Source organism: Taudactylus pleione, unplaced genomic scaffold (genome assembly GCF_031769625.1).
Source record: "Taudactylus pleione unplaced genomic scaffold, aTauple2 ptg000127l, whole genome shotgun sequence".
Taxonomy (NCBI): domain Eukaryota; kingdom Metazoa; phylum Chordata; class Amphibia; order Anura; family Myobatrachidae; genus Taudactylus; species Taudactylus pleione.
In genome coordinates, this window is record NW_028284529.1 from 3,413,761 (window position 1) to 3,423,986 (window position 10,226).

The 10,226-nt window shown below is 40.2% G+C and overlaps 1 protein-coding gene across 6 annotated transcripts; it reads right to left on the reverse strand.

Annotated features, from left to right (window-relative positions):
- Positions 1 to 1,601: 1,601 nt before the first annotated feature.
- On the reverse strand, positions 1,602 to 9,520 carry KLF4 (KLF transcription factor 4). Of its 6 annotated transcripts, XM_088472606.1 has the most exons (5): positions 9,147 to 9,520; positions 8,590 to 8,707; positions 6,382 to 7,291; positions 6,127 to 6,291; positions 1,603 to 2,714 (listed from the first exon to the last, which is right to left on the reverse strand). In XM_088472606.1, the coding sequence occupies exons 1-5, from the start codon at positions 9,149 to 9,151 to the stop codon at positions 2,539 to 2,541; spliced, it is 1,374 nt and encodes a 457-aa protein (XP_088328732.1). In that variant the 5' UTR covers positions 9,152 to 9,520; the 3' UTR covers positions 1,603 to 2,538. The 6 variants fall into 6 exon arrangements, with proteins under 6 accessions (XP_088328731.1, XP_088328730.1, XP_088328729.1 ...); XM_088472605.1 differs by having other exon boundaries at positions 1,602 to 2,714; positions 6,127 to 7,291; positions 8,590 to 8,703; XM_088472604.1 differs by having other exon boundaries at positions 1,602 to 2,714; positions 6,127 to 7,291; positions 8,605 to 8,707.
- Positions 9,521 to 10,226: the final 706 nt, after the last annotated feature.

Genomic DNA, 10,226 nt, shown 5'->3' on the forward strand with positions numbered 1-10,226 from the left:
AAAAAATACATTTAGGTTGAACTCTGAACAGTAACTCAGTCATGATAAAAATCCTATACAGATTGGCAGCTACACCAAAAATGTATTGGAAAAATTATACTGTATATTTTTAACAAATTCGTTTTCATGTACAGGTTGAGTCTCCCATATCCAAAATGCTTGGGACCAGGGGTATTTTGGATAACTAAATATTCCGTAATTTGGAATATTTGCATATCACTATGAAATATCTTGGGAATGGGACCCAAATATACACACACAATGCATGTGTTATATTACCTTATACACACAGCCTGCAGGTAATTTTGTACAATATTTTCAATAATTTTGTGGCTCAAGCAAAGTTTGTATACAGAAATGAAATTCATTCATGTTTCATATACACCTTATACACACAGCCTGGAGGTAATTTTATACAATATTTTTAATAATTTGTGCCTTAGCCAAACTTTGTGTACATTGAACCATCAAAAATCAAAAGTAAAATTCTCAGTCATGCCAAAATAATTCCGTATTTCGGAATATTTGGATATGGGAGACTCAACCTGTATCATATGCAGTAATGTGTTATTGTATATCCCCTACTAAGCAAACAAATGCCCTGTCAGTCATTTTAGGCTACAAAAGGTTTTACTTAATTGAGTTAAGTACAGGGTAATGTGCATATGACATTGTATATTTCTATAGGTGATCTTATGGAGATTTAGGAATCAGATGTTTACTGGGTATTTGTCCTTTGCTAATCTAGCCACAACCGCAAAAGACTTCATACTACACACAACTTTATACCAGATTAGCTACCTGCTACTGGAACAGGTCCACAAGTCACTAATGTAAAGTGAGCCCGGAAGGATTTGCGGAGAGAAAAGGACAGACAGAAACATGGCTGTTCCATGAATAGTATCTTCTTCCATCTTAGAAAGGTCTTCAGACAAGCAGAAGTTATGCAAGTGTTGTTTACATTAATCTTAGATACATACCTACTATACCAGAAGCTGTGGGAGACTCAAAATTTTTTGGGTAGTCCCCCGCATCCCCGGAAGAGAGTGTGGATCGCCTGCATCCTGCCCACTATCTAGTAAAGCGGACAGGATGCCCGGTATCTCCCTTGGGGAGGAGGTGGGGCTACAATTATGCAAATTGCATAATGAAGTAAAGAGCCCGACCCCACCCCCCAAGTGGCCATTTGCATCTCCTTTCTGGGCTTCTCCTGGAGAGGAGAAAGGAAAAGTAACTAAGAATGTGACTTAGACCAATCTGAATGGAAAATAAAATAGGGTTGGGGTGTCTGTTCACACGCATAACAGGAGGTTTTAAAATGTGTACAGAAACATCTTTACTTCATAGAGGGTTCTGAAACGATTCCACCCACACCCCTATACTAGCATTTTATAATGTATCTGATATGGTGATTTAGATATGCAACAAAGTAGTGGACAAAAAAATAAGGCATCACACCCGTTGTCATGGTTACTTAGCAGATTCCAGTGGACAATCTAAATCCCAGAACCTGCATCAGGTAACAATATAAAATGAGACAAATAGAACTGGGTATTTTTAAAGATATAAATTGCAGAGAGTAATCCACCAAATAAAATATAGGTTTATTTAAACTTATTGAATAAGCAAAATACAAACTCCAAAAATGGGTCATTTACTTCATAGTTTACAAATATACAAAATAGAAGTTGTCATAGGTTTATATTACATATTTTACTATGTAAAGTCCTATATAGAAAAAAAAAACATTTGTTCTGGGTAAGGCATATGTGGTAATAGACCATTGTACAACTTATTGCACAGAGAAACCACAGAGGGTCACATACTGTCTGCATATACAAATATATTAAAATAAATCAGGTTTACACACCCGACTTTGGTCAATTATAAAAATCGGAAGACAAAATAGATTTCCTTGTCAAATATGCAGCAGTTTGAGAACTTTGGCTTCAATTTTTGGTACCATTAGAAGTTATCAGCCTGTAAGCACCATTAGCTAAATGACGTTATTCCTTCAACCAGCATTTAAATAGCTTTTTTCACTGAGTGAGAAAATGTACAATTTTAGATTTATACGTCAAAAAAAGATAATACGGCCTTCCCTCAAACGTTACACATCTCAATGAGTAACAAAAGGAGTTCACTCGGTGGAATATAACTGAAGCCCATCACCTGGCCGGTGGAACATGATGAGTAAATAGGACAGCAGCAGGTGGGCCTAGACTGAAGACCTCTGAATAGTGCAATCACCATTTCCAGTCACTGAGCCTTAAGACCTAGTCCAAAGATTTAAGTCCAGTTTTATCCAATAATGGAATGCTTTAATATCCAGTCAAAACCCCATTTTCTTCTAGACAATTTCTTAAATTATATTCTCCATAAGGTAGTGGAGAATTGTTATTTAGTTTCAGGTTTCAAAGTCTTTCCCTCTCACACAACATGGCAACTTGTAGTGCTTGTGTTCATTTGTCGCTCATCCCCATGTTGTGTGTGATATAAATACTGAAACTCGTGTGGCAGTATAAGGTCTTCATGCACTCAGAAGTGTCTTTTCATGTGCAAAGCGAGATGATCAGACCTAGAAAAGGCACGGTCACACCTTTGGCACTGGAAAGGTCGGTGACCTGTATGTTTCCGGTAGTGACGTGTCAGTTCATCAGATCGAGCAAATTTCCACCCGCAGCCTTCCCAGTCACAGTGGTATGGCTTTTCTCCTATGGAAAAGTAGAACAAGGAATTAATTACAGCAGGATACCAATCCAAAGTCACAACAACCTTGTCAACTTAGTTATAAAAAAATAAAATAAAAAAAGCAGTAAAGTACATGAAGCACAGACTGGTATGGCTCAGCTGTCATGAACTAGACATATGTCAAACCAGTTTGTCTGCACTTTGACATTTAGAACACAAACTACCAGACTCTGTATGATCATATGTTTATAGTCTCAAGGGACAAATCTTTAAATGCATATGTATTTGTGTTCTGGTTACCAAAATATTAATAGTTGTACCAAGATTACGCCTGATCAGCTCGGAAAAAAATTGTCCAATGTGCCATTTGAACATCATGCATTTTTTGTACTGAACATATCGGGGTTAAGTCATTTAGCCATGAGTGGAACGATGTGCCTTTGCCAAGGCGTGGAAACACCAGCAATGGCATATCAAGGCGCCCCCATCTCACAGAATTTTGTATCCCGCCCTCAATTTTGGCCTTTACCCATTTAAAAAAAAAATTATTACATATATATATATTTTTTTTTTTTTTTACACATGTTTCTGTGTGTATGCATCACTAAAACAATTGGGACAGAGCTAACAATTTGGAGAAAATGGATGGGCTGCACAATGTATTAGCTGATAAACCAGAAAATGTACAATATGCAGGGAACTACTTTCAAGCTTATTAGAATGTGCATACTTCACATCAAATTGTTTGTGGCATCTACAATTTTATTAAAAAAATAAATAAAAAGCCTTCCATACATTATATAAGAACTATGGACACCACTAGAGTGGCACAAAAGCCACACTCTGGGGTCCTTGGTTTCTACAGATTTGATGGGCTGCATTTCTACCCAACAAAATGGCTTCCTCCACAATAGGGGTCCACTTTGAGAATTTTTCACTGCTTTTTGATGCCAAGTCTCCCATTACTAAGGTTTCCATAAGGTGCGGGTATTATCTTGTGGTTTAAGATGCTTACATTTTACCTTGACAGATCATAAACTATGCAGCTACCAGTATAAGAAGAACCTTGCAACTAAATAAAGTTCTGTCTGCAAAATAGTCAAGGCTCATTTTATAATTACAAAAAAAAAAAAAAAAACACAAAGTAACAAAACATATTAACCTGCACCTCAACAAATCAGATTTGACAGCAAGTAAAATACTTGAAGGGAAAAAAAATAGTAGTGACAAGAACGATATGCGGCTAGACAGTGGATTTCAAAAAAAGTCAGCAAGAATTATTCCACCAAGGTATGTTCTTAGCATCCAAGTGTCCACTGCTGCCATGTGGGGATTTTCAGAATCATCATGTATTTAGCCCTCAGGGCTTCTGTCATAGCGTTTCAAAAGATCAAAGTAATTTTAACTTCATTGTTTGCTCCAAATATTTTCTACTATTCTAAAAATGAATATAATCTGTGGTATACTTGGCCAGAGTCCATAGACATTAACCACACCTCAGAATCTTGTGAAATGAATTTTTCCACTTGAAAGTCAGTGACAAATCTTCAACTGCCCTTACTGACAACTTTTGGCACAATGTAGCAAAAATAAATAGAACAAGCAAAGCTCTTGGGGGGAGAAACAACCCTGAATTTACACACTTGTTTCATTCCTTCTGACATATATCAGACTTAGAAAACAGGTCATTAAAAATGCATAAATCAATTTACGGGTTAGGTGCTTTATTTTTAGCTATTTGTAGAATGAAAACTGTTTGTTATGCTCTTCTGGCTTTCCTATTGCTGTGGGATCATTTCTAAATGTCAAATGGGCCGCTTGATTGCCAACTTACTAATAGTGACCATTTTCCAGAAGTATATTTCATGGTTTAAAAAGCACATTGCACTTAGAAGAAAACCATACAATACAAAACTAGGTACCTCTAAGGAAACCCTTATATGTGGGTTACTCTTACATCTTGTTTGATAACTACCCAGCCTTAAAATAAGGTGCCAGTCATAAAGGAACACCTCAGCCAACCTAGAAGACCAGCATTAAGTCTGCTACCAGGAGCAGGCACTTCGCTAAATCTCAGAACAAAATTAATGAAGCTCTTCACTGACCAAAGGTTTTGTCAAAATGATGTGTAAATATAAAGACAATGTAGGTCAGGGGAGGATTTATTCTCTGCATACATTAACTAGTTCTTCTTAATGCATGGCTATGTTTACTGCTAAATTTGTTTATTCTATGGTGGGGAAGACTAAACTTGGAGCTTTCCCTCACCCGTGTACCAGTCTTTTCTCGAACACTCTGTAGTGAACAATAGTGGATCTAATTTTCATATTAAAATTAGAGACTAGAAATCCTGCAACTACAGTACACAAAGCTCATTAGCAAAATTTTATTCTACTTTTTATGACCTGCTAATGGTGACCACCCATCATCAAAAAGTAACAAGAACATGATTCAACCTTTAATCCTGAAATCTAAAAAGGAGAGACATTAGCTGGAATTTTAGAGAGACATTTTTATAAAACTATGATAGAGAGTTTCAAAACATAAAATAAAACCTAAGTGTAATAGTTCTAGGCTGTAAGCATGAAGAGTTTGGATGTCAATAGTGGGTGTTAAGCACAAGTTATGTAACTAATGGAGAAATACCTAAACTATGACGAATTTAAAATGTTTAATTTTTATCCACACTAGAAACTTTCACAAAACAGTCTTGTTTATATGAACAAGGAATACCCCAGTGCAGGGGAATCCTGGCACAAGAATTCGGAGAATAAAGCTTCAAAGAAAGATGTGGAATGTTTAAACAGTGGGGGAAAAAAGCAATTACTAAAGAGTTTAAAAAAGCTCCACAAATCCAGCTAAAAGGAAACCAATAGAACGCACAAAAACGCATGCTTCAAAAATCATGATTGGCCAACTATCTCAAAGCACAGGACAAGTAACAGGACACCTTTATAGGAAATACAACATTGCAATCTTATTTACAGTATTTATGTTGCATATAGTTTAAAACACAGACTACTTAATTTTATATATAAAAAAAATATCTTGAAATACACATCTAGACTTTCCAAGTTCAGGCAGGTACTTTCTAGACATATGAGAAAAAATAAAATTATACACACACACACTATAATATATATATATATATATATATCTGTGACCACCTTGCATCCTTGTTTAAGTTATTTGTAGAGATTCTATTTTATTTCAGAGGCTCATTTTGTGCTTTCCTCTCTAATATGCCTAAAGTTTTGCCAAAAAGTAAACCACAAAAGCCGACATTATAAATAGTCTTTAGAAGGAAACAGAGCTGTGTGGGCACAGATGTTTATGCAAAGTACATTCATGTTTTATAATATCAGGTCTACATACAACCAGCAAAAGATAAATGCCAAATTATACCCCATCACTGAAAATAAAATAGTGTCATACCTGTGTGTGTGCGCAGGTGGGCTTTTAAGTGTGAACTCTTGGTATAGGTCTTTCCACAGCCGGCGTACTCGCATGTGTGAGTAGCTGTCCTTTTCCTGGGCCACGATTTGCGACCCCTCTTGGGCTTTACTTCTTCAGACAAGCAGCTGCCTGGGTTTAAGAGCTCTAGAGGTGAAGAGGGCGGAGTCAGCATAACTTCTTGTTTCAATAGTTGAAAGTTTAGAGGTTCTTCAAAAATATTTAGATAAGACTGACCTTGATACTGAAGTGGAGTTGGAGGCAGTTGTGGCTGCTGCTGGTCTGGTGAGAAGTGAGGAAAGCTTGCAGGAGTGTGGTAGCCAGGAGGTATTGGCAGAGATGGGTGGGTTAATGTCTGAGGGGAAGCATGGCAATCCCTGACCATTATCTCATCGGGTGTTAAAGGTTGGTTAGTCCTGCTTGGCAGCACCCTTCCTACTTGGAAGTCATGCTGCCCTTGTGACTGTTGCCCTTGTCCCTCCATTTGACACGAGACAGAGCAAGATGCAGATTGTTCCTGTTTGATCTCTTGACACATTCTGGGCAGTGGGTGGCTAGTATATACCACCATAGGAGGGTCCATACCAGAACCACTTTTTCTAACACTTACGGACTGGCTATAATCACCCATGTCCACGGCAGTCTTCAATACAAATTTTCCTTGTAGACTAGTTTGCGGTTGCTGCATGTAAACTGGGTCCAATTCTGGTCTCATTAGTTCAGCCACAAACCCACCAGAAGGAGACACATCATTTATATCCGCCAGGTTAAAAGTTGGGGTAGCTATGGTGGAGTCTCTTGGAGTGTACATGAGAGTTGGGCCTCCAGATGCTTCCTGTGGGCAGCGTAGCTGATATGTAAAATTACAGTTGGCAGAGGATGACAGCGCAGACATGCTGTTTGGGAGAGGAGCCGCTGGTGGAGGAGAGGAGGCAGTGGCAGAGGATGAGGAGGAGGAAGAAGCAACCATAGACTCCTGATGAATAAGGGAATTTGATAGTATAAAATCAAAGTCGAGTAGTTCATTAAATTCTTCTGGCTCCCTGCGAGACCCCAAAGCTGTAGAGTCTTCCTCTAAACCATCATAGGGGCGAGACTGGTTAAGAGCAGGATGCCTTTTCATGTGGGCCAGCTCTTGTCTCCACTTCTATGGATATAGAAAAGTATGAAAATGCAGCTCCAAAGACACAAAAATGGTTCAAAAAAACATTGAAGTGGCAAGTTTAGTAAACAGAGGGCCTATATTATTGGTCAGCAACATACGATAGATAATGTCTATACAGCTCTCACAAACACTCAGATAAGTAAAGTGCTCTGAAGACAATTTATTTTGCTATAAAAAGTACAGATACTGTATTAAAATGTGTGGGGTGCTTCTGAAATGCTTCACGTGGCAAAAGATAAATAATAGCTTTATGTATGGTTATTTGCTGATAACATAAGAAAAACAATGCAGTATAGAGCTGTATGCAACATATGTTTCTAACAGCAGTTTAGTAACTAAGCAACAAGCTCACTTCACATTTATAGTCCATACAAATATACCAAAAGCAACAACAACAAAAAACAACTAGTTAACCTTTGACAATCATTTTGTTTTATTATTTCCCCTTTAGGAACAATAGTGTGTATACTGGTTTCTAAGATAACACTAAAGAGGGACCCTTCTATTTATGATCTGAAGATGACAAGGAGATGAGCAGTAGCAAAATTCAGGTACTGATGAGCAAAAATATGATGCAAGTAGCAACAAATGGGCTATAATAAAGAGGAAGTTTCAGGACAAATACGTATGGTTATCTAGAATTTATAAAACTAAAAAGCTAACACACGCACAGCCTTGGAAGTTTAATTTGTAAAAACAAAAAAGTATCAATGCTTACAGTATCAATAGAACGTAAAACTGCATTTCTGAGACTGAAAATTCCCATGTGGAATGGAAAGAAAACCTAATTCCACTGAAACATGTTAAGCATAATAGAAATATACAGTTGAGAACAAACTATTAATGTTAGTCTAAATGAGTGTCAATTATAGCATTATACAAAATGAGTGTTAATGCAAAGTACATAGGTTTTTAACTGTTAAAAAATTAATGTTAAAAAATAAAAGCCAACAGCTAGCCACTGACATGTTCCACAAAGTACAGCTTGGCTGGGTAGATTAGTATACAAGGATACCCTCTACCACTGGGGATCGGAATATTATATATTAAACAAACCATCAATGTCCAGCTACACTGTGCAACCCCATAATCACTTGTAGATGTAAAACTAAGAAAACAAATGTACAGTAACAGTAGAGAACAGGATAGGCGAGAAACCGAACCCCAGTCACTGAGTGATCCTGCACAGAGCCAGCAGCAAGCTATAGAGGTACAAGGGGAGCATGCACTCAGGAGTGTCTATACATGCAGGTACACACGGTCTGTCTCAGGATACTCACGTTGCCAGCACTTGCCTGTCTCAGCATTTTCTCCTTGCCCGGGGTTCCCGCAGTAAAGGTGGAGATGGAAGGCAGCAGGGTCCCGCTGAGAGCCATGTCACATTCACTGGGCGGCTGCCTGGGCACAGACACACAACGGTCACATCACATGTACTACTGCACATACATGTACTACACACCTATATACTGCACACTTAGGTATAAACTGCAAGGTGTAGTGCTGACTGAGCAATGTATAACCCTAATAAGAGTAATCCAGACAGGTAACTTGTATATCCCATACATAGGGTGGTGCCATTTGTGCGTTAGTGTAGGAATCCCATAGTCCCATTACCATGTAATTAACTTGAGCAATGTCAGACTCTCCAGCTGCGGTGGGACTACAAATGCCAGTGAGGCCACCCAGATACAAGCGGAGCTGCAGAGAGAGAGCCCAGCCATGCACGGTAGCACACTCATGTGCACCAACACGTCGCATGTACTTTATATACAGCTGCAAATAAAGGGCTCAGAATCAGATGATGAGCTGGAAGCACAGAAGAGTCAGCCACACATACCTCATTAACTTAGTAGAGCCAGCTGTACGTGTCGTCAGTGCAATGAGATGACAACAGATAAATCCACACAGGACACGGGGAAAGTTTATATAAAAAACACAGAACAAATCCACACTGGACAAAAGTTTGTAATGAGACAAGAAGTCGTCCACAAGAGCAGCAGGTTCCACAGGAGTAATAGTTTATTAGACACTGTAGTGAGATGATGCTGACGGTCACGCGTGGGGCGCCGCACGGGGTGTTCCCTGCATGGGGGAGCACGCTCCGGCCCCGGCTGTCACACTCAGGAGCAGCGCGCGGGGATCCCCTGTAGCTGCTGCTGCCATGAGCTCCGCCCTCCAGCTCGCGGCTCTACTTCCAACCCCGACCTCGTGTTATAGCTGACTGCGAGCGTCCAGCGCGGCTGACAAGCCTTAAAAGGAGGGGGCGGGGACTCACCTCACGTGACGCGGCGACCACGCTCAGGGAACCCGCCTCCCAGGCCCATCCCGCTAGCACTTCACAACAATCCCAGCGCCCCGCCCACTTTTTTTTTCAACTGTCATCGCGGCGGCTGCTGCTCCTTCTATTCACCGCTGTCCCCAGCGAAGGCGCTCGTCACCGCCACAGTGTTGCTGCTTCGGGAGACGAAAATCCCCGTACTTAATACATTGTATAAAACACGCTTATGTTGCAGTGAGAGATGTTGTTCGTGCACATCAGTGAGATTTCTGTGCGCAATCCGCGCGGAAAGATTTATCAAACTGAAATGTGGTGTCCGGCAGCGAAACGGTGCTGTCGCACGTGGGCGGGTCCTCGGAGAGTGGTCTGGGGGCGCGGCTTTGGTGCGTGACGTCAGAGGAGCAGCTGGCTGGCAAGCACTCCCCAGGCTGTGACGCTGGTGGTAGCCTGGCGTCAGCCAGAGAGGCGTGAGAAGGGTGGGCGCGGCTGTTAGGCTTCGTGACGTCGCTGGATGTTTACGGAGCTAAACAGAGGCGGTTGCTGGGAGACGTCTCGCGCGACCGGACATATATCCCGAAACAGTGGAACGTGCCCAGAGTAACTGGAGTAGACTCCCTACACCCCTCATACAGCTGTACC